Consider the following 24,092-nt stretch of genomic DNA (forward strand, 5'->3'; position numbering starts at 1 on the left):
CTGAAGTTAGCAGACAATTAAAAATTTTCAAATTTTTTTACAAGAAAACAAAAAAAAAACCAAAAATATGCACATGTAGAAAATTCAAAAACCTGTAAGTGCAATTTTTTCAAATTTTTTTTTTTATAATTTATCATTTTGAAAAAAAATCTAAGTATTATTAGACGTCGACTAACTTCAGGATATATATTCGCCAAGTGTGAATGAACCTTTAGATCAGCAAGTTGATATATATCCGTTCATACATTTGCGTTTTATAAATTCGCGTGAAGATAACGGTATACATCAATATACATTCACACGAGCTGCGTCCTAAAATAAATTTATAAAATTTCAGTGAAAAAAAAAAAAACTTGGTACAATATTTTAATAAAATTTATTTAAATAAACAATTTTCTCCTAACTCTGTATTTTATCAACAGTTTTAAATCATTGTTTCAACCTGACAGCTACTTTTGTTTTTTGAATTTTTCTGCTGTTTTTATTATAACAATGAGCAGTGAATAAAAAAATAAAATCTATAATAGACACTTTAGTTTTTAAAAAATGTCGCTCTTGAGTTTACGCAGACTTTTCAAAAAAATAAACGATTTAAAAGCAATAAATATGCAGCAGCACAAACAGAACAGTTTTATAACAACGAGATCTGGAGCTATTCTTCCTGAACCCAAAACCCAACCACTTGGACTAGTCGCAGTGGTTGCTGGAGTATCTTTGGGTCTTCTTATTGGAGCGACAATTAGCAAAAACATTGCAAACTTCCTAGAAGAAAACGATTTATTCGTTCCATCAGATGATGACGGCGATGATGATTAATTAATTACCTTAGCGATCAATAAAAGGTAATTTTAATCAATCCCAATAATTATATCACGTAGTTATCCATCAGTCCATATGAAGATCGATCATTAAATATTCTGACAGCTTATTTTTAAAAATAATTAAAGATTTTAAGGTTTAATAATAAACTAGAATGTGCCAGCGATAGGGTAAAAATCTTTAATGTTTTTTTAAAAATCGGCTTGTCTGTTTTATTTAATAATAACTTTTCATTTACAAAAATAATTCAAATGTTTTTTTAGCTGTAATTACAGGTACCAACGATCAAGATGTAATGCTAGAATTTATAAATATATTATACTTTTATCATTGGGATGGTACATAAGATCTTTGCTACTTGAAGAAAAAGTACTTGCTATATGCTTGCTCAGTACTTTTTATAGACTTGGCTTATTCCGGCTATTATTTCAAATCTCTAAAATGTATTTACTAATTATAATGTTAAACAAACTAATTATTATATTTATTCTTTATTTTTGCTAATCATTATATCAACTGTGTAATTAATTCTGTCAATAAAAAACAAATGTTTATCAAAAATTCGTGTTTTATTTATTGACTAAAATTTTATATTTTTTAAATTCTCAAATTTCGATAAATATTTCCTGTAATAAAATTTATGAACATTATAATTTTCAATTAATAAATTTATTACAACAAATATACAGATAAAAATTTATAAACTATAATATTTATGTATATTCATGATTTAATATTTTCAAGTGTCAACTTTATCAAAATTTTTCTTTAAAAATCATGATAATAATATTAAAACTTTTTTTATAAAGTTTAATGATAATTACAATTACTATTATTTGTAATAAAAAAAATAAATGTATAAGTTTTATAAATTTATGACAGATTAGTACCCAAGAGAGATTCCCGAACATGATCAATACTTTTGAATCTCAAATTACTAATTTACATAAAAACGTAAGACTTGAATTCGTAGTTGCTTGTATATTTACAAAATCACATATAAATTAAAATTTTAAAAGTTATTTAAATTATAAAACAAGGTCGTTGTATGCTTGTATGAGTGCTTCGGACTCTGAGAGCTTCATTCTATTTTTTAAATGTTCTAAAGTGTTTGCCAAATGTTTTTGGATTTGTTCCGTCTCTTCACTTACTCCTAAATTCGGTAATTCTTCTTTTATTTTTGCTATTACTTGATTCAAAATTTGTACAGTCACCTAAAAAATATTTATCATTTTATACTCGAACCTATCAAGAAAATTAAAACTTTTAAATCTTGTAATGGAAACTGCACTTACAGACGAGTTTCCTTTTTCATAAAAATAAATATAATGGTTGAGCAATTCTACGTAAAGTTGTACTTGGACAGAAGTGTCCATACACTGACTGGCAATTCGTATCCCTTTTTTCAAACAATCTAGAACTTTGTTCCCGTCTTGCATCTGAAATAATTTATCAATAAATTTTCTCGGCATATTTTTATCAGATAAATTATTAAAGCATTACCTCTTTTCCGCCAGTTGCTAAAGATTTTCCTGACCAAAATATATGAGAGCATGTAGCGACTCCACGACATTGATCTGGTTTTCGTAATAATTTACTGGCATAAAGAGCACACTGGTTTCTTACTGGCTCAGCGTTTTCTTCACTAAAGCAGCTCATTTGTTCGAACGTGGCAATTATTAATGTTATTGCAGCTAATTGAGCTTTTGAATCACTTATCTCATCTTCATATATCGAGAAAGCTTGACTCATAAACTCATAAGCGACCATTTCAAAATTATCAAAACGTATTTCTCCAATAGCCAGAGCACCTTGGAGGAATAATCGTAGTGGTAATTCAGCAAGTTCAGCTTTCATCAGAGCAGATATTGTTGTATGACAGAATTGAAATATTTTTTGACATTTTTTCTGCCACATATCATCCTTAAAAAAAAAATTATTATTACTATAAATAATTTTTAAAGACAAAAATAATAATAATGAATTTAAGTACTTGATCTTGTATGGCTTTGTAAGTAAAAGCAAGTTGATAAGCCTGAAAAACAATTGCTGGAAGAGTATATTTAATCCTCTTATTACCACCAGCGCTAAAGTGTTTTCTCGCTGCACTCAAAATCAAATATTGTTGGTCAGCAGTTTCAGATTTAAAGTGATGAATAAGACGTCCAAGAAGACCTTGCTCTTCGGCAAAATCTTCAGGATCCTCTTCAATATTCGGCTGGTCCGGTTGGTCTTGAACTAGCGGCGCAATCATAGATAGAACAGAGTCCACGTGCTCTTGAGTCGGTATCAATGTTTCATTGTCCAATATATTTGTTATTATATAGACAGCCAACAGTTTTCTTCCTTCGTAATCAAAATACTCAAGTAACGGCGCGTAATTTTCTAATTTCAAAACAGTTAATATATTTTTGTAATTGTCAACAGGAATTTTCATCAGTCTAGATAATTCTCTTGACACAGCACTATTGAATTCCAACCTACAGAAGAAAAATAAATATTTTAATCAGCAAACATCAATACTGGATTTATTAATAGTAATTAATAACTTACTTTTCTACATTTAATTTCTGGAAAATTTGTACTGTTGTAAATAATACTTTGTCTACATAATCGACACGATCTGGATAACATTTATGGGCCAAGTTTATCAATGCAACTTGTAGTGAAACAATATCCTCCGGCGGCATATCTTGCCTGGTCTATTTTTAAATTAAATATAATGACTTAATGATAGTAAAAAATAAATTATCAATAAATGTAACAAATATTAAATATATAAAACTCTCAGACTTAAACTAGATGAGTAAGAGCTATTTGAATTAATAAAAAATATCACGGAATTTATTTCAAATATTGTGTAGTATCCAGTCATCATCAAGTAGCGGTAACTAGCAATTGAACAAATGAAAATTAAATATCAATATACCTGAATAATAGTAGCAACTTGATCACTAAAAACGTCAAATAGTTGGACGTCTTGTGGGATCCCTGGAGCTTGACTTGGACTACCGGGTCCTCCTACACCATCAGACCGTTGACTAAACGTCGCAAGACGATCGATCAATGATATTATTATATTTTTAACATTAACACCATTGCGTAATTCACCACATGATTTTAAAAATGCATTGAGTGTTTGTAAATGAAATTCATCTGGAAATACCTAATTTATTTTTAAAATAAAAATCATTAACTGACGTTATCAATCCACTAATTTAAATATTACATTGAAAATAAAAAAAATGATATTTACTTGAATAATACACTCCATAAGATATTCTTGAGCAATAGCATCTCTACAGCTGACAACTTGCTCCAATATTCCCGGCAATACAAGTTTTTTATAAATCTCAAGAGTCACTGACTCTAGTTGACTTAATCTTACAAGATTAGTACCAACAAGAATCTTTAACTCTTCTCGTTCACGTTCACGTCGTTCTTTATCACGACTGTGACCTTGATGTTGCATACGAACCCACAGTTTATTCATTTCAGCAAAGTTCATCAAAACAAAATCAATACTATCGCGGACCTAAAGCAAATACAGGAAATTATTTTATATTTTATTAATAAAATGGCTTAATTAAACGATGACTCCCGTTAAAAAAAAAATGAAACTAACAGTTCCTTCTTCATCATCTCCTTCAGCAACATCAGGCAGTATATTACGCGTGCATTGTAATAAATAATTACGCAAAAATAAACCACGCAGTGGATGTTGTACTCCACGACACATCTCAACTAAATCTCTCAGCAAATCTCTTTTCAAGCACGGATTCGTTTTTATGTAAACTAATCCAACTGTAATAAGTAAATATCTAAAAAAAAAAATTAATTATTTATACTAAGATATATTATATAAATATAAAAATATCAAAACTTACAAACGAGGAACAATATTCCCTGCATACTGAACTAATTCATATAAATCCGTAACCTTTTTTCCCTTTTGATACTGATCTAGTAAATATAATTCTAAGTGTCTCAATTCATCAGTTATCGCCATGTCTATTTTTTGACAGTTAAATTAAGGAAACAATAAATTTTTAACAAAACAATAAATTGACTCAATAAATGAACTTAAAAAAGGATACACAGCTCGTAGTAACTTTTGGGACTTAAAAGAGATGTCCTCAGTTCACCAAGCATTGTAGATGCATGTTTCAAAGCATCCATCAGTTTGGCGTTGTCCAAGCAGTGCTTCATTTGGAAGGCCTGGACCTTGACAACTCCAATAGCGTCCTCGAGCAATTTCTCCTGCTCCTCGAGTCCCGACATCACTGGTGTCATCGGCTGAGAAAAAAATAATGATACCTACCAGGAAAATACCAGGTATCCATGCTAATAAAGCCATTCAACTCAACCATGCACTACATCTACATTAGCTTCATTACAATACTCTACTTATCAAAGAAACCTTTTAATCCCAAACAAGTAAATATTAGAGAGTAAGAATAGTTTCATCTTTTTTAAAATTAAAATCAAATCAGTAGATCATTGGAATTAAATTCAATGATTGTACGAATGATTGTTTAGTATGATAATTAATTAAATATATATATTATTTTAAAAAATATATACTAAATTATTTTAATTGATAATCAAGTCAATTATTGATACGTAACCTCTGACATCCAATAAAATTACAAGACATTCATCAGCTTCTCAATTAATATAAGTCTACTGGTATTTAATTAATCACATGCGTAGATAAATTTATTTATTTTAATATTTATAGATAAAATTACATACCATTATTAATATACAAATAAAATGTAATTTTTTTATATTGTTCACTGTACACACCAGGCTCCAAATTATGATTACACCAACACAAATCAAGACAATGTTGTCCTGTCAGTGTATCTGTCATTGAAGGCGCCACTGATACTTTTCAAATTTACGCGGGGAATATTTGAATAAAGTAAACTTTAATTTCATTAAGTTTTCATCTTTTATATATATTGTTTTTTTATTAGAAAATACATCAGTAGAGTATAAAAAAAGAAGATAATTGAAGACAATGTTGAGTTTCTAAGGCGGTTCTTGAGTGATATTCGTTTGCTCCTAAATGAAATAAATAATACTTTGAGTCTGCGATGAAAAACAACAAATTCTTCTAATTATTATTATAAATATTAATCGACCTTGAGCGAGTTCATATATTTATCCAGCTCATCTTCAGAGTCGTCCTGAGACTGTTGGACACTCGGTGAATTAATCAGTTCCGGTGATTCAGAGTCAAAGTACTTTTCTTCTTCATCCTGAGTTCTCAACTCCACGTTATCGTACGCCTCATTGTCATCAACAGTACTGAAAAAATATCAATATTAAAGATATAATTAATAAGACATATTAATAATAAATTAACTAGTTACCTATAGTCAAATTCTTTGTCATGTCCATTTAAAAAATTTTGATACATATGAGTAACAAATTCTTTACGTAAAATATTTATTTCCTTTGTCTTAATATTTTTTCCATGTGATTTATTGTTACCTAAAGCTAAATTATTTTTTTCTGTTGTCGACTCATCAGAATCATCAAAAGTATTTACATTTGCAGATTTACTGCGTAAGTTTCCGTCAGGTAATTCACCCCACCGTAAATTATTTTTTAAAACAGTTTTAGATTTAAGTTTTAATTTATTTTTACAGTCATCAGACTCTGAATCAGAATCAGAATCATTTTCCTCCATAACTTCATTCTCATCATCTTCCTGCCTTTGCATCAACCTTTCAACCTGATCACGTTCAATGCCTTGCATGAGTACATCAACCAAAGTGTGATCATCAGTACCAGCACAATCTCTTTCCCTTTTCTGGTCATCAGTCAAATACTGGCCAACTAAATTATCATAAAGCAGAGGATTACGTTTCATCATAGCAGTCTCGCTAAAATATTCCCCTTTCTCAACTAATAGCTTCAAAGCTTCATACCGTCTATTCTTTTTGTCTATTTCTCTGCTCGTACTATCAAAATATCTCTTAAGTTTATTTATATAATGCGCGATCTCATAATCATTTTTATCATCATCAGTTTCAAAGTACTTTAACAATTCGTTATTTAAATATCTACCGAATCGTGATAGAAACTGAACGGGACTTTTACTCAACAAATCCCAAGCTATGTTTTTCTTCTCATCAACTGACAATTCCGGCTCATCTTTATGCTGACATTTAAATACAGCTGATGATTTAGCAACGCAATTTATTATTTCATGTTCTACATGAGATAATTTTTCAATACCATTATTCTTTTGTTCATTATCATCATCATTATCATTATTATCATCATTGACATGAACTATTGGCTTATTTATTTCTTCACCTAACAATTGATCCATTTCAAAATTTTTAATGCTGCTCAAAGTATCAACCAACTGAAATCAATATCATCAGCAAAAATAAGCTTATCTGATAAAAAAAAAAATGATTATGATTCATAACTTATCAAATTACAGGTTATTAGCAACAAGTAATGTACACATTTAATAACTTATTAACAACTAAAAAAATTTACAACTGATTCAATAAATTACCTCGTTAATAATTTGAATAAAAAAACTAGCAGTTCAAATATTATATTAAGTAAATAAATAAATTATTTTGAAATTTATATGAGAGGAAATATAAAGAGATAATTGTCAGCAAACGTCCGGTTGAGTACTTAGTCATTTAAAACATAACCAAACAATTGAATTAAATGTTGAGAACACATATTTTGTATTTTTTAAAAATATATATTTATTATATTTAGATAAAAAAAAGAGCTGGCATAAAATCTTTATTTAAAAATGTTGTAGTTTATTATAATCATTTCTCGCAATAAATAGATGTGAGTATCAGGTTCATTTTTTTAATTCAATTATTAAAAAAGTTTCTATTACTGTATCTTTGTTAACTGTCAATAAATATATTTGAATTTTCTTTGTGTAATATAATTTAATTAAAGTAATTTATATTTTTTTAAGGATTTATCATATAGAAATATGGATAATCTAGAAATTATCAGTCAGAGCAGATGGACTTGGAACTGGGTTAATTTATGTGGAAATAATTCAAGTTTAAATCCTATAAATCCTGATACTAATGATCTTAGTTTATGTTTTCAGCAATTATGCCTTCAAGTAAATTATAAATTAATTTATTTACTTATTTTTTAAGTTAAAGTTCTTCTACTTTATTGTAAATTAATTTTTAAAATAAATATAATAAATATTTATCGCAGGTACCAACATTAGCTTTGCTAGCAATAACATCAGCTTATTATTGTGGAAAAAAGAGTTCAGTAATTTCATATGACAGATTTTCACACTATGCTATTACATTACGATTAATAATAACAGGATGTCTAATTACTCTTCCAATAATACGAGCCTACATAATACTCACAAACACAACAATGTCACCAGTTAATCTACATAATAAAAAATTTTCATCAAATGATACAATTCTTCCCAGGTAAGGTATAAATAATCAAATGAAATAAATTACTAAACTTATATTTTATTAAATAATTATTATAAATTTAAGTAATCAGGCGACGTCAGCCAAACCGATTGACTACATCGTCGCGGGAACTGAAGGGTTGGCATGGGTGGTCCACTTTCTTTTTATATTAACTCTGAAACGAGGACCACGTTTGAGTTTACGAGGACCAGTTATTATAAGAGCACTTATCTTCATGTTGATTGGAGTGTCTGCTCTGCTGCTGCGGTCCCACGTTAAACATCACGATGAAGATGATGTGCTACCGCATTTATCACTGGGATTTAGTATTGTCGTGGTTACTCTGATGTCTTTGTACGCTTTGACGCTGCTGCCAAATAAAATTAGGGCTGATCAGTCTACTAGATACACTGAGGTTCATTTAAATTTGTTTAATTAATTCAAAAAATTGATTGATTATTAAAAATAGTTAATAAAATTGTAGATTGGTGAACACACAGCGCTACTAAATTCACCAACTTCATCGTACGTCCACTTTCCTAATGACCAGGATCCAAATTATCTTGGTACCGCTATGGAAAATGAAACATTCTTATCGAAACTTATATTCTACTGGGTGACTCCTCTGATGGAAAAAGGTGTCAGAGGATCATTGAAACATTCTGATGATTTATACGATCTTCCTGAATCAATTACCACGGCTTCTATTGTATATAATATTGATAAACATATCCGCAAAACAGTACTGTCATTTTTTTGTTTTAATGATTTATTTTTAATCTGCATTGAGTCGCGTAGAATTACAAGATTGTATTTATTTATTTTTTAGCCTCGATTAAAAAGAAATATTTATGTTGACATTGAACAAGATGAACCGGAGCGAATAGATTCTTCAAGTAATAATATATATCTACTTAAACTTTTGCATCAGTGCTTTGGATGGCAATTTTATGCTGTGGGTATTTTGAAATTCATAGCAGACTGTTCAGGATTTGTCGGTCCAATTTTACTGAACAAACTTGTAGGATTTATTGAGGATAAAAATGAACCACTTTCTTATGGATATTTGTATGCATCTGCGATGTTTCTCTCTTCTGTAGTCGGTAAATAATAAATATTTTATTTATATTTAATAAGGAATAAAATTATAAAACTTTTATAGGAGCATTTACTACCGCACACTTTACATTTTGGATGAGTATTGTCGGATTAAAAATCCGCAGTACAATAGTTACACTGGTGTACCGCAAAATTTTGCATTCGTCTAGTGTTAAATTAAATCAGGAATTCACAATGGGAGAGATAGTGAATTTTATGAGCACAGACAGTGACAGAATTGTCAACAGTTGTCCCAGTTTCCATACACTCTGGAGTATTCCTTTACAACTGGCCGTAACACTCTACCTTCTTCACACCCAAATTGGAATATCATTTTTGGCTGGAATTAGTTTTACTATAATATTAATACCCATTAATAAATTTATTGCTAATAAAATTGGTGACCTAAGTACAAAGATGATGAAATTCAAAGACCAGAGGGTGCGATTAGTTGGAGAAACTCTGCGAGGCATGACTACCATTAAATTAAACGTCTGGGAAGAACATTTCTTACGCAGTATTTTACGTGGGTGAAGTTTAATTTCCACTTAAAAATATTTTCAAATTTATCTTTAAAAGTTAATATTATTTTTTATCCTCGACAGGTTTTCGAGAGAATGAAATCAAGTATTTAAAAGGCCGGAAATATTTAGATGCACTTTGTGTATATTTTTGGGCAACGACACCTGTCTTAATTTCACTTCTCACTTTTTCAACATACGTCTTGCTTGGAAATGTACTCGACGCTAAAACAGTATTTACAAGTATGGCTTTATTAAATATGTTAATTGGACCATTAAATGCATTCCCATGGGTACTGAACGGTCTTACGGAAGCATGGGTTTCAGTTAAACGTATCCAGAGACTATTAGATGTAAATAAATATGTTTTCTCATCAGTATTTCCTAATCCAATTACAAACAAGTATTTAGATTAACAAAATTATTTTTTATTCGACAGCTAACAGACTTGGATACTTCAACTTACTATTCAGATCCTCCTGTAGGAGTCGACGTCTTACTAAAAAATGTTACATTTTCCGTAAATGGATCACCAGAAAATAATTTTTCAGGGCTAGAAAATCTAAATGAAATATTGCCATATCCTTCGACGTCTACAGAAACAAAAACAGTTACTTTTGCAACAGATAAAACGTTCATTCTAAAAAATTTAAATGTAGAAATAGAAAAAGGCCAATTAATAGGAGTGATGGGAAAAATAGGAGGGGGAAAATCACTACTTTTAGATGGACTGTTAGCAGAAATAACAAAATTAAATGGCATCGTTGCGATAAGTGAACTTGACCAAGGATTCGGTTATGTAAAACAGAATCCTTGGCTGCAACGTGGTACAATACGGGATAATATTTTGTTTGGCAAAGCCTATGATTATAATAAATACAAACAAGTTCTCAAAGCATGTGCGTTAACGGACGAGTTGATGAGTCTGCCGAAAAAAGATTTAACAGGAATCGGCGAAGCCGGTAATACATTGAGCGGAGGTCAAAAGACCCGGATATCTCTGGCTCGCGCTGTGTATGCTGATAAAAATATTTATCTATTGGATGATGTTCTAGCGACACTTGATTCTAAAGTAGCCAAGTACATTTTCGAAAATGTCATTCTCGGTCTATTAAAAAATAAAACCCGAATACTATGTGCTCACCAGACGCAGTATTTAATTCACGCTGACCTAGTGATAGAAATGGCTAAAGGAAAAATAATAAAACAAGGATTCCCCAACGAAGTATTAAGAGACTTTGAAGATTATTTATTGTCATCAGAGTCTGTGGACAGATTAGAAGTTGAATCTATTACAAACTTGAGTAAAGAATTAAATGAAATAGATGACCACGGTACCATTGATCCGCTGCTAGAAGAAGAATTAGTTGAACGAGGCACAGTACGATTAGGAGTGTACGGTTCTTATTTAGGTGCCATTGGACGTTCACTTTCTATCTCCATATTCCTTGCAATGCTCTTGATGCAGAGCTCCAAGAACGTAAATGACCTGTGGCTCTCATTCTGGGTGACTCACTCCAACATGTCAATCAACCACTCGGCGGTCTCATCACCGCGAGACCAATTACTTGAAGCCTACTTCGAAACCGATAATACGGTTAAATATTATTTAACGATCTACGGAATTTTAGCTTCCGTCAATTCAATTTTCACGCTCATCCGTGCTTTTATGTTCGCTTACGGAGGCATTCATGCGGCCATAGTAATTCACAAGCAATTATTGAAAACAATAATGCGCGGGCGGACGAGTTTCTTTGACTCTCAACCTCTTGGACGAATATTGAACCGTTTTTCATCAGACACGTATACAGTAGATGACTCACTTCCATTCGTCGCAAATATATTGCTTGCTCAGTTTTTTGCATTAATGGGTACCATAATCGTCACTGCTTACGGCTTGCCCTGGATATTTTTAATTCTAGCTCCATTGGTGCCAATCTATCACTGGATCCAAAACCACTACCGTCTTACGTCAAGAGAATTAAAACGTCTGGGAAGTACTTCACTGTCACCTCTCTACGCTCATTTCAATGAAACACTACAAGGTCTAAGTAGTATCCGAGCGTTTCGTGTTGTGCCGCGATTTAAGCACGAGAATGAATTATATTTAGAAGCTAATCAGAAAGCCAGCTTTGCATCAATCGCTGCTGGCCAATGGCTCGGACTCAGATTACAATTTATTGCCATAGCACTTCTGGCTGGTGTCTGTGTGATGGCAGTTCTGCAGCACCAATTCGACGTTGCTGATCCAGGCTTAATTGGTCTAGTAATCACATATGCATTATCAGTAACTGGGCTTTTATCTGGTGTTGTAAATGTTTTCACAGAAACTGAACGGGAAATGATATCAGTTGAACGCATAAAACAATATCTTGATAATGTTCCTACAGAGAATCCAGCTGGTGATAGTCCTCCTTACGCTTGGCCTAGTCAGGGTGTTGTAGAATTTAAACAAGTCGTTCTTAAGTACCGAGAACATCTTGCACCGTCATTAAACAAGGTTTCATTTATGACAAGACCTTCGGAAAAAATTGGAATCGTCGGGCGTACTGGTGCGGGAAAAAGTTCAATATTTAATTCACTGTTCAGATTAGTTGATATTGATGATGGTGAAATACTCATTGACAATGTCAATGTTAATACTATACAACTCAATGCTTTGAGATCCCGGTTATCAATTATACCACAAAATCCCTTTATCTTTTCTGGTACAGTACGTGAAAATATTGATCCGCTCGATCAATATCCAGATACTCAAATATATAAAGCACTGGAAAAGTGTAAGCTCAGTAATTTAGTTCATAGATTTGGCGGATTAGGAGCGACATTGGATGAAAACGGTAGTAATTTAAGTGCTGGACAGAAACAATTGTTTTGTTTAGTACGAGCGCTATTACACAATGCCAGAGTAAGTTTTATTTTTATTAATATTTAAAATAAAAATAACATTGGAATTTATTTACAGATACTTTGCATTGATGAAGCTACAGCAAATGTTGATCCTGAAACTGACAAAGCTATACAAACAACCATTAAGTCTTCCTTCAGAAGCGCCACTGTTATCACTATAGCTCATCGGATACGGACTATCATGCATTGTGATAGGTAATATTTATTTTTATTGATACTCAATTAAATTCCGGGCATCCTCAGACAATACCTTCCATTTTTGTAAAAAATTCAGTGACCTTAAACTGTCATAATCGTATTCAAATTTTAATATTTAAAAAAAAGTTAAAGCATTAATTGAAAATGGGCAATTTCATTGATGAGTCATTGAATATTTTAAAAAGTGGATGGCATTGTCTGAGAATGCTTTTAAATAGTTAATAATAATAACTGATCATTTTTTTTTGGTTTGCAGAGTATTAGTCATGGAAGCTGGTCAAGTACAAGAATTCGATGAACCAAATGTATTATTAGACGATGTTCATTCATATTTTTATAAGCTCGCTAATCAAGAATTCACTGAGAATGAATAATAATAATAACAATGTGATTAATTGTAAAAAAAGAGACTTGTAAATATTTTTATAGAATATTATAAGTATACAAATTTTTATAAATTAATTTAAGATCGATGTTTACTATTATAAATTATAATTATATTACTAAAAAATAAAATTTATATAATCTAATAATTAAAAGTCTACTAGATCGATAGATAAATAAATGAAATTATTTTATTATACTTTTAATATCAGCCCCTCTTTGACGCGGGATTTTTAAAATTATGAAAGGAGGTCTCTGGAAGTAATTTCCTACTGGTAATCGAATGAATAATAAATCTAAAAACATACATGACGTAGAATAAAAACAAGAGGCAGCACAGATGAATGATATATAGACCAGACCAGTACAGTAGCAGCTATTAGCAAATAATGAATTTTTGCATAGTGATATTTATTTTTATAATGCAGTATTCCATCTGAAAGCTGTCAAAAGTAATACTGACAAAGAAAATATAACAATCATCATCAGCAAGAGTAGATTCTGTGAGCTGTCATGTTGACACATGTCGAACATGATTTACTTTACACTGCATTTAATAATTGAGCCAAGTTACTTAATAATTTAGAATATAAATATGGATTCCGAAAATCAATCCTACGCAAAGTAAGTTTTTAAACTTTTACTTTATTCATTACAAACAAACAATAAAAAATATCTTGGACATTAAAAAAAACAACAGTCGCATATTGTTATCGCTGATTTTAAAATAATAATCAAATGACATTCAATTATTTTGTATTTTTTATTTTTAGTTACACACCTTCTGTTGAAACCTGTATAATATCACGGAGATTTAATCAGACAATAATACCAGATATCTACGCTGGTATTCCAGCAAACTTTCTATTTAATTTAATTGGTTTTCTAGTATGTACAATAAATAAAATAATATTTTTATTTTATTGCATAAATTGTTCAACCTTCCGTACAAATAATTTATGTAATTAAAATTTATTTCACGTTGCAATTTAATTATTCAAATTAATTGGTTAATTTTTCCAATTAGTGTCTAGTATTTTTGTTTGGTTTACTGAGAAAAAAAGCATGGAATTATGGACGACTAGCTTTGCTACACAAGTCGGATAATAGATGGATGGAATTGTTTTTCGGTGACAATGAAGAAACCCAAGAAAATGATGTCCGGACAGCGGAGGCATCAGTAAGTGCTCAACTGTCAACTATTGACAGGGGATTTTTTTCATGGGTTGTCGCTGCCTTCAAAGTTAAGTGAGTATTTATTATTTCTTTTTTTTTAACAGTTCGCACTATAAAAATAATAATAATAATAAAATTATCATTTATAGTGACAGAGAATTATTAAGACGAGCAGGACCGGATGGTTTACTTTACGTAACATTTGAACGTCATCTTATTGTCTTGACATTTATGATGATGGTTGTTGCTCTGTGTGTTGCATTACCAATTAATTATAGTGGTACTATGCGTCGTGATAGCAATGAAACATTTAGTCTTACAACTTTATCTAATGTAGATGCGAGGTCCAATTGGATGTGGGTTTATACAATTATTGTTATGTCATATTTACCTATAGGTAGTTTTGTTATGAGAAGATTTATGAAGCAGGTAAATTTTTTTAAAAATTTTACTCTCTACTCTAGAGCTCATCAAATAAGACAATGTTTCCATTTACTTATAAACTAGCAATTAAAAAAAAAACTATTAACAGGTCCGTGATGCACGACCCTCTGGGGAATTGGCAGCTAGGACATTATTGATAAGTGAAATCCCAAAGCACCAATGCAATGTTGATAGTCTTACAGAATATTTTAAAGAAGCATTTCCTACACTTACTGTTGAAGATGTTACCCTAGCTCATGATATTAAAAGATTGTCAATTTTAGAAGCTCAGCGTGATTGCGCAGAACAGGCTAGACTGTATTGCGAGAATTATAACAAAAGAAAAGAACCATTAAAATTATATCCACATCCGTGTGGTCAAATTATTGGATGCTGTTGCAAAAAAAAAATAGACGCACTGGAATTTTATACTGCTGAGGAAATAAGATTGACAGCATTAGCTGAAGAAGAAAAAAAAGTTGCTTTAAGTAAACCTTTGGGTATAGCTTTTGTAACATTGGGAACACCTGGAGCTGCGAGGACAATGCGCCGTCAGTTACGTTCAGCACCGGCTATAAAGTGGGTTGTCAATTACGCCCCAGCTCCCTCAGATATTTTCTGGGAAAATTTGAATATACCTACACCTTTTTGGTATTTGAATGCTATTGCTATTAATTTAGCGCTAGCTATTTTTTTGTTCTTCGTAACAACTCCAGCTGTCGTAATGTCAGCTTTAGATCAATTGGACATAACTCCGGAACTCAAAAATTTGGGTTCAGTATTGTCGACATTTCTTCCGACTCTCATGCTTGTGAGTATCACGGCCCTCATGCCAGTACTAGTTGGACGTAGTGAGTTATTAGTGAGACACTGGACAAGAAGTGGTTTAAATAATGCGGTGATGAAAAAAACCCTATCACTTTTATTACTTATGGTAATTATTTTACCTAGTCTAGGATTGACTAGTGCTCAAGCTGTTTTAGAAGGTCCTATTTTTGGTAATTCAACTATTAAATGGGAATGTATTTTCTTAGCTGATCAGGTAATTTTTAACTACACATTGGTAATTACGACTGATAAAAAATTTAAATAAATAAAAATATAAATTTTTAGGGTGCACTTTTTGTGAATTATGTGATTACTGCATCCTTATTTGGTTGTGGTCTCGAGCTTGTAAGATTTCCAGAATTAATATCATATACATTTCGACTTTGCATGGCAAGAAGTCGTGCTGAACGTGTTTACGTTCGAAAAGCTGTACTTTGGGAATTCCCACTTGGTGCACATTACGCATGGCTATTACTTGTGTTTACAATGACCACAGTGTACAGTATGGCATGTCCTTTAATAACACCATTCGCTCTTTTGTATTTTTTGATAAAACATCTGGTCGATCGCCATAATTTATGTTTTGCGTATGGACCAAGTAGTGGAAGTGGTAAATTAGCCAGTGCTGCAGTAAGTGCTGCTGGTGCCGCTCCTGTATTAGCACAGGCAGCACTTCTGGCACTTGGTTTGGTCCGAAAAGGTTTGTCACCTCTCGCGGCTCTTCAACTTAGTGGTCTTGCTGCCAGTATTTTAGGCCTGGTAACTGGAGCTACGCTGCCAGCTTCAAAACCAAAGGTACTATTATTAATTTAATGCATTTAAAATAGTAATTGACATTTTATATTTTCATTTCAGCCACAGATAGTTAAACGTGACTTTTCAACTGGTCAGAATTTTATTGCGCCAGTATTACGGAAGAAATATGGCTCATTTATTACTGAAGAAGTAATATCAGTTACATCAAACTCTCAAGTAACTGTTTCAACGGATAATAGTCAGGCAGATAGTAGTCCATCATTGGTTCAAGACAGTCCAAAACTTTACCAAAATTACGGTAGAGATACTGGTACATAAAATTAAAAATATAAAAATAACTATATTTATTTTTTACTATCATTCATGTTTATGTTACTGAATTATCAATTTAAAATTAACGTCACCTTATTTTAAAATTAAAATTTATTTATTTAAGTATTTAAATTACTTAGCAATATTATTAATTACATCACTTATTGTTTCACTAATTCAATTATTATTATTATTATTATTGTTATTACAAAATCAGTAACAAAAACACGATCAAAAAGTGATACTCGAGATCTGTGAAAATAATTTATATGATTTATAAAACTTTTTTTCTAATGAAAAAAAAATTCGAGTATATATTTTTATTAATAATTATTAAAAAAGTTATTGATTTTTTTTATAAAAACAAATTTGTGCAATCTATTTAATTATTTTATAAATTTTATCGGAAATCGTATTGATTTTTAAAAATTAACATTATTTTTTTGTTATTAAATATTTACATTTTTTTAACACTACAATAATGTTTTTTTTTTTTTGGCTAATGACTGAAGTATTTTATTTTATCGATTTGTTGTGTTAATTTTATTATAATTAACACACTTTTGAAAAAAGTATTTGTAAATTTAATTACTGTAGTTATTATATAAATTAGTGTACATAATAAAATTTATATTTTGCAATTGTATATTGAAAATTGTTAATATTTATAATTGATTATGGTATTGTACACATTATAGTGTTAAAAAATAATTAAATAGTACAAGTTACAATTACAACAATAGTACTAAGTCTTTAAAAAAGATTTTCAAAAAATTATTATTACAATTGAAAAAAAAAAAAAAAAAAAAATTAATTACTTTTCCTAGAAACTTTCACTTCCGGCGATTTGTTAATTAACTGGCAGTGAAAGTCGGTGACGTACAAATATTTTTTGTGCGTCGATTATTTTTATCTAACAATTGTTGTCTATAAGTTTGTCTTGTAAATCTTGAATTATTGTAATTAACTATTCCCATTTTTGTATCAATTAATTTTTTATTATCTTCTCTTTGCGATGGTTCGCTGTCTTCGCTGTTTATGTGGACCTAGAAATATTTTAATTTTTTTCTGCAATATGTCGTTTGTATTAAAGTTATAATTTTACAAATAATTAAAAAAAAAACAGGGCACAATAGAAAACAATGTAAAATAATTTTCAAAGTATACTTTTCCAATCACTTTTAAAAATTACAATAATAATTAAAAAACAAAGTATTTCATACCGACATAAAGTATTTTTGGTTAACAAAAATTAATTAATAATATTTATAATTAATAATTTCAAAATTAAAATTTTAATTAATTTTATGTCTAACATAAATTTAAGTTAATAAAAAAAAAAAAAAAACATATTTTATTAACAATGATTAATAAAAAAAAAATGATTACTTCCAGTGTACAGAAATTAAGAAATCAAATTTTGGTTTTATTTAGTTATGCCCACTTTCAGCCACAAATAAATTATCAAAATTATCAGAATAATTCAATATAATTATAACTGACACTTCAATAAAAACAATAGCAATAATAATAATCATAATAAAAATGGTACAATTTTTCTATTAAACTATAAAGCATTTATATGAAAATAAAAAAAGTTGATATTTAAATTATTACATAGAAATTACATACTTTCCCTTACCTCTACTATTGGTACCCACGGAGATGATTCTCCGGGTAACAACTCAGAGATAGGACTATCGGAATCTGCTAATAAAGATTCTCGGTCAGCTTCAATGTCATTATCAGAGTCAATCTTTATTTCCGGTATTAAAGATTTATGTAAATCTACATCATCCGAATCTTCGTGGACTTGACACACGTAGCTGCCTTTTTCTCCTTTGTACTCCTTAAGTTTACCCTCTATATGAGCTAAATAAACAAATGTAAATATTTATATAAATTAAAATTTTTTTTTAACCACTCGAATAAATTAAAGAAAAAAAAAAAATAAATAGATAAATTACTTTGACAGTAAGCGATCGGACAATATGTACAGTGGGCAGCAGTTCTTTTATTACATTCCAGACAATGATGCCAAGGACAACTGAATTTAGACGCATCGCCTTGCACAGTAACACACTTTTTATGATATCTTTTGGAACAAGTTCTTAAACTACATATAACATATTCTTCTCTATCTGACAGATCTTTACTACATCGCCAGCATTTATATATCATACGTGGACTGAAAATAAATATTAAAATATAAATTACGGCAAATATTTTTTACAAAATATAAAATAATCATGACAAGAATAAAAAAAAAATTACCGTCTTCCGCGTTTTGATTTTAAATGAGGCACAGTACTGGTAGGAGTTAACGATAATTTTTGCGCTTTCAAGCCAATAAATCCGCTGCAATTTGGAGCACCACAAAGACAAGGTTTTCTTTTTTCACCATCAGAAGCCAAATTATAATTAAAAGTCAATTCTTCACCGACTTCGATATCACGAACAGCAAAAAGACCGATTCGAGTATCTCCATTGACGGTCCACTTTTGTGTCTCACAATTAGGTTGACATGAATGGTCTAAAAGAATATTATCATCGATAATTTAATTACAATTATACACTAAATTGAATAATTATTAAAAATAAATCATACTCATAAATCTGCTGAAATTCCCTTTGAGCTCAGCATCAATCATTCTATAATTATCTATTGTTAAAAAATAATAATTTTCATTCCTAAGTTCTTTTTTTCTCTTGATACGACGCTTGTACTCAGCTTCGTCAATAACTTCGCCCACATACTCAATAACAAATTGACCAGACTTAATATTTTCAACAGTCCTGAGACCCCAACCACGTGCGTGAGTGTAGAATGGTTCTAATACAGGATACTGTCTCCGTGCAAACGATTGATTACAACATTTGGGCCCTGCTGGGCATATACCAGGGCTACATTCAATTGACAATATACGATTGAGACAGTCGCTGTTGGCGTCACAAGGAGTGTCCCATTCTGGATCACATTCACAAGCTACAATACTTTCAACTTCTGCGGGTTTGACATTACCAACAGGTTTATTTACTTTTAATTTAACATAAGGCGGTGGTTTTATTGACCGTAACTCGTCTTCTTTTCTTTCACGCTTCAATCTTTCATGAAGTTCACTAGCTTCTTTTAAAGCCTGTCTAAATGCACCGTCAACTCCTGATTTACTGACTGGACCCTTAACATTTGAATCACCATCTTGATATAAAAACACTCGTCCTCTACGAGTATACAGTAATAGATGTTAATTACTCATATTAAATAAAAATAAAAGTAAAATGTTAAATATTAATTACCTATGGACCCAATGATAATTGAGTGTACCCAAAAACATGACACAAAATTCTCCAGGTTTATGGAAAACCGTAAGAATATTTGAAGGTACTTCATGAGGAAAGCAAATTCGTGAAGGCCACCATCTATAGTTACCGAGTTTCACCCAAACAATTTCACCATAAAGTGGAAGACGTCCGGTCTCACAGTCTTCACAGATAAACGCTTCGTCCGGGGCATTGATACCTAAAAATTTAAATTGACATAAAAAAAATTACTTCAGCTTTGATAATTAATTAATCAAACTTACCAAGACAATCAGCATGAAATGAAGTAGGACAGGTATCACAGCATATAAGACTGCCACCACGGGTACAGAGAAAACACCAAGTAGCGTTTAGCGGCGGATGAGCTGCTACGTAATGTTTCGGACAAACCATTTGACTTGCAGTAATGATCTCAGATCCTGCGGGTAAACATGTCGTAGCAGCATGATAAGTTGAGGGACATCTAACGCACCGTATAATTTTTTCACTTGGAGCACGTGAGTAACCATTTTGTGGATTATCTGATATGCAAGTGTGACACGTGTGATACGGGCAAGTTAATCGGCCGTCCTGCAATTGGGACTGCGGCCAGTACCTCAAACAACCAGCATGATAGTGTTTACCGCAAGCCATTACAGAGCATTTGATTCTTTCATTTTCACGTTCGTTGCATACAAAACAAGCTGGCGCAACACCAGACAAACAATCGATACATTTAAATGTTTCCTCTTCAGCAAGACTATCTTTTTTATTATTGTCATCATCATCATCAATAACAATCATGTCACTCTTATCAATTTTATTATTCTCCACAGTTTTGTCGTCTACATTATCCTCAACCTCGGTACTGCATTCAGACTCCGACTCGCCGGGTTTCACACACTTCAGATGGAAGTACGAGTAACACGGACCTTTGCAGCGTATAAGATTACCAGTTTTCTCACAAATCTGACAAACTCTTTCAGCTTTTGTGCCGCGAAATAAATTTGGAATACGTGTTTTTTTAACAGTCTCAATAATAGACTCATCTTTTCCTAAACTATTTTTTTTCCCTCTTTTACGCTTCGACGCAGATTCATCTGAAAAATTTGTCTCACGATCCGTAGAACTTTGTTTACTATGTCCATTAACCTGGGGAATATATTTTCTACGTGCTTGCTCACTCATATTCTCCCAGCTCTTTTTTAAATAAGTTTTTATATCGTCTTCAGTTGAGTCAGGCGAGACATTGGCAACAGCTTCTTTGTTGCGGTTGTAATAAAGCTCAAAACTTGGTGTAGGTTCGACAACTTTTTCAATACGTTTTGATTTAACTTTTCTAATAACAACAGATTCATCACTTGAGTCTTTGTGACTTGATGGTGGTGTAGGTGGAACTTCTCCATCTAAACTGATAATACTCTTCGAGTCGTCATCAACTTCAGATTTTTTATTATTATTGTTATTAAATTTACCATTTTTCAATCCATTTTTCCCGCCGCTCTTTGCACCATTTTTTAAATTATTTTTGGCACTATTCTTTACACCGTTTTTTATCTTACTCTTTTCAGTATTATTATCTAATTTAACTTTCTTTGTTACTAAATGATTAAAAAGAAAAGCAATTGGACGATCACGTTTTCTGTTGGGATTGACGGCATTCAATCTCTCGTCCGGTTCCATCGGCATTACTTGCTCAGCTTCCTTCACAGCAGTCAACCATCTAGCACTGATTGTAGGTTTCACTAAATACCCACATGATTTCTTTGGCTCCTTTTTTCTGTCAGCATCTGGCTTACTATTCCACTCTTTGGCATTCTTCTTGAAGCTATCTAGACCCGAGAAAGGCATCAAAGAAGCCTCGGGAACCCAATTGTGACGGCCCTTGTCGCCAAAATACTGGACATGAATCATATTAGTTACTGATTTGCCGAAAGCTGAAACAATAATATCAACAATTATTTAACTAATTTGAAATATTAACATTTGAACTTTAATCAACTATTTAGATCAAAATTAGAGTTTCTGCCTGTTTTGTTACGTAGGGATGTTAGGCAAGATTACTTAAGAATATCAAAATGTAAATCAATGTATGAAAACTCGTTTTTAATTCATGGAATGCATGCATGGAATTCTTTACCGCCAAAACTAACGACAATACATTTTTATCGAATTTAAGATTACTTGTTTCCATCAATTTCAAATATTGAGATATATATAAGATTTTCTGTATTTTTTGATGATCCTCAGAGAGTTACGGCTCTAGGATCAAATAAATATATTTATCTATCTATCTATACAATTTAAAATATCTAAGTGTTAGCTGAAATATAAACTTATCAATTTACCTCTCCACTTTACATAGCGAGTAGAATCAGGCTCCACGGTTATAATACACGGCCAGTACGGAAAAGTGCTAACTTGTGCCCAAGCCAATTGACCAGTTTTCCACTGAGTGTCATCAGGTCTTTTCCACCATGATTTTTTCATCAAAGCCTCTTGTGACGGGTCCATACCTTCCAAAGACTTAACACTGACACTGTCAGTGTCATCAGACATATTTACAACATCTTTAACGCTATTATTTATAACTTTACTGCCATCGTTTTTAGTAATTGACAAATTGCTTTCAGTAGACTCTGGTTCTGCTGGTCGTTTGAGCAGACTCTGTAATTGTAAAATATAATAAATTATTTTAAATAAAATCTGAACTAACATAATTTAAATAAATTACCATAATTAACAGTCATCATAATCATATTTACATAAATTAATAACCACAGCTATGAAAAAAAAACTAAATATATTAATTTACCTTATTATTATTATTTTTATTGTCATTCGACTGAATAACGTGTCTTATAGTTCTGCCATAACGACTGATAGTTGAATTATCATTTAAATTAGATAATTTACCATTACTTCTAGTTTTAGTTAACTCGTCTTCAACAATATCCATCTTTTTTCCATCATGTTCATCACTCTCCACTTGTTTATCACCAGTAGTGTCCATTATTACTCGTCAATAAATATTATTTATAAACTTAAATCTTCATTATTTCACTCGAACAGCTAATAAAATTATTTTAAAATATCACCACGTACTATATTTATCTAACAAATATTTGTTAATGATTGTCGGTATTTAATATCCAAATTATATTCTTTTGATAACCACAATAGCGGAAACAGAGTGGTAAAATAATTACATAGAATAAATTAATTCATAGAATTACTTTTTTTTTATTTCTATATTAATTTATCAAACTGACCTTATAAATTTATAACAGTTACAATAAATAACATTTAGTTAATATTTATTTACCAATAATTATATTATTTTTTATTTATTGTAAACATAACGTAATCGATATGACTAAAAGGAACGCGAACGCTAATAAATGTACGCGTTTCCCGCGGATTTAAGCAGGTCGTCATAACCTAAAGATGCTTTAACTTTTTACACTCCTTTATTACATATATATAGTATATTACATATATGTACATTATTATATATATTTCATTCAGTTACCTGCTGTAGATTCTCCGCTCGGCGCATTGGGCAATATACCCGCGAAAATTTAAATTCATAATTAAATTTAATTAGTAGAAAAAAAGTAAATTACCAATTAAAAAAAAAAGTATTAATTATCAGTATATTGATTAAAGTGAAATTTAAGTAAAACAAATCTTAGTATTTCGAATCGATCATTAATTAATAGAAATTAATGTTAATTTCCTGTGCGAAGAAAGCGTCAAAGTACCCTGGGTGGCAGGTCCGAACACGCCAATAGAAATAAAACAACAAAAGATATATAATTGATAAATAATTTTAAATATATATATATACATATGTATTTTTAAGATAATTAATACATTTTTTTTATTGGTAATTCACTTTTTTTCTACTAAT

General features: G+C 30.8%; 5 protein-coding genes across 8 annotated transcripts; 3 read left to right on the top strand and 2 right to left on the bottom strand.

The window, feature by feature from the left end:
* The first annotated feature begins 221 nt into the window (after positions 1–221).
* Positions 222–1,386, top strand: LOC106693751 (essential MCU regulator, mitochondrial). Its single transcript, XM_014442787.2, has 3 exons — positions 222–356; positions 423–842; positions 1,083–1,386. The coding sequence occupies exon 2, from the start codon at positions 547–549 to the stop codon at positions 814–816; it is 270 nt and encodes an 89-aa protein (XP_014298273.1). The 5' UTR covers positions 222–356; positions 423–546; the 3' UTR covers positions 817–842; positions 1,083–1,386.
* Positions 1,387–1,553: 167 nt separating this feature from the next.
* On the bottom strand, positions 1,554–7,453 carry LOC103578915 (vacuolar protein sorting-associated protein 35). 3 transcript variants are annotated; one of them, XM_053737754.1, is made up of 13 exons: positions 7,364–7,453; positions 6,201–7,238; positions 5,970–6,135; positions 4,917–5,115; positions 4,707–4,830; positions 4,445–4,640; positions 4,076–4,354; positions 3,749–3,985; positions 3,373–3,521; positions 2,813–3,299; positions 2,323–2,742; positions 2,115–2,258; positions 1,554–2,033 (listed from the first exon to the last, which is right to left on the bottom strand). In XM_053737754.1, exons 2-13 carry the CDS (start codon positions 7,166–7,168, stop codon positions 1,848–1,850), a joined length of 3,555 nt encoding a protein of 1,184 aa, XP_053593729.1. In that variant the 5' UTR covers positions 7,169–7,238; positions 7,364–7,453; the 3' UTR covers positions 1,554–1,847. The 3 variants fall into 3 exon arrangements, with proteins under 3 accessions (XP_053593729.1, XP_008558382.1, XP_008558381.1); XM_008560160.3 differs by lacking the exons at positions 5,970–6,135; positions 6,201–7,238; positions 7,364–7,453 and adding an exon at positions 5,575–5,656; XM_008560159.3 differs by lacking the exons at positions 5,970–6,135; positions 6,201–7,238; positions 7,364–7,453 and adding an exon at positions 5,575–5,651 and having other exon boundaries at positions 4,917–5,136.
* A 117-nt stretch (positions 7,454–7,570) lies between these two features.
* Positions 7,571–13,515, top strand: LOC103578916 (ATP-binding cassette sub-family C member 10). Its single transcript, XM_008560162.3, has 11 exons — positions 7,571–7,659; positions 7,796–7,951; positions 8,053–8,285; positions 8,358–8,688; positions 8,758–9,015; positions 9,103–9,376; positions 9,436–9,897; positions 9,977–10,245; positions 10,332–12,800; positions 12,858–12,997; positions 13,257–13,515. Exons 2-11 carry the CDS (start codon positions 7,814–7,816, stop codon positions 13,372–13,374), a joined length of 4,692 nt encoding a protein of 1,563 aa, XP_008558384.1. The 5' UTR covers positions 7,571–7,659; positions 7,796–7,813; the 3' UTR covers positions 13,375–13,515.
* Positions 13,516–13,725: 210 nt separating this feature from the next.
* Positions 13,726–17,013, top strand: LOC103578917 (calcium permeable stress-gated cation channel 1). The gene is made up of 7 exons (XM_008560163.2): positions 13,726–14,008; positions 14,158–14,272; positions 14,412–14,632; positions 14,710–14,989; positions 15,093–16,025; positions 16,097–16,606; positions 16,667–17,013. Exons 1-7 carry the CDS (start codon positions 13,980–13,982, stop codon positions 16,883–16,885), a joined length of 2,307 nt encoding a protein of 768 aa, XP_008558385.1. The 5' UTR covers positions 13,726–13,979; the 3' UTR covers positions 16,886–17,013.
* A 530-nt stretch (positions 17,014–17,543) lies between these two features.
* On the bottom strand, positions 17,544–23,634 carry LOC103578918 (histone-lysine N-methyltransferase NSD2). Of its 2 annotated transcripts, none has more exons than XM_008560164.3 (9): positions 22,995–23,634; positions 22,528–22,846; positions 20,464–22,116; positions 20,177–20,399; positions 19,488–20,101; positions 19,154–19,412; positions 18,847–19,067; positions 18,522–18,751; positions 17,544–17,925 (listed from the first exon to the last, which is right to left on the bottom strand). In XM_008560164.3, the coding sequence occupies exons 1-9, from the start codon at positions 23,190–23,192 to the stop codon at positions 17,734–17,736; spliced, it is 3,909 nt and encodes a 1,302-aa protein (XP_008558386.1). In that variant the 5' UTR covers positions 23,193–23,634; the 3' UTR covers positions 17,544–17,733. The 2 variants fall into 2 exon arrangements, with proteins under 2 accessions (XP_008558386.1, XP_008558387.1); XM_008560165.3 differs by having other exon boundaries at positions 17,786–17,925; positions 18,512–18,751.
* Positions 23,635–24,092: the final 458 nt, after the last annotated feature.

Source organism: Microplitis demolitor, chromosome 3 (genome assembly GCF_026212275.2).
Source record: "Microplitis demolitor isolate Queensland-Clemson2020A chromosome 3, iyMicDemo2.1a, whole genome shotgun sequence".
NCBI classification, from domain to species: Eukaryota; Metazoa; Arthropoda; class Insecta; order Hymenoptera; family Braconidae; genus Microplitis; species Microplitis demolitor.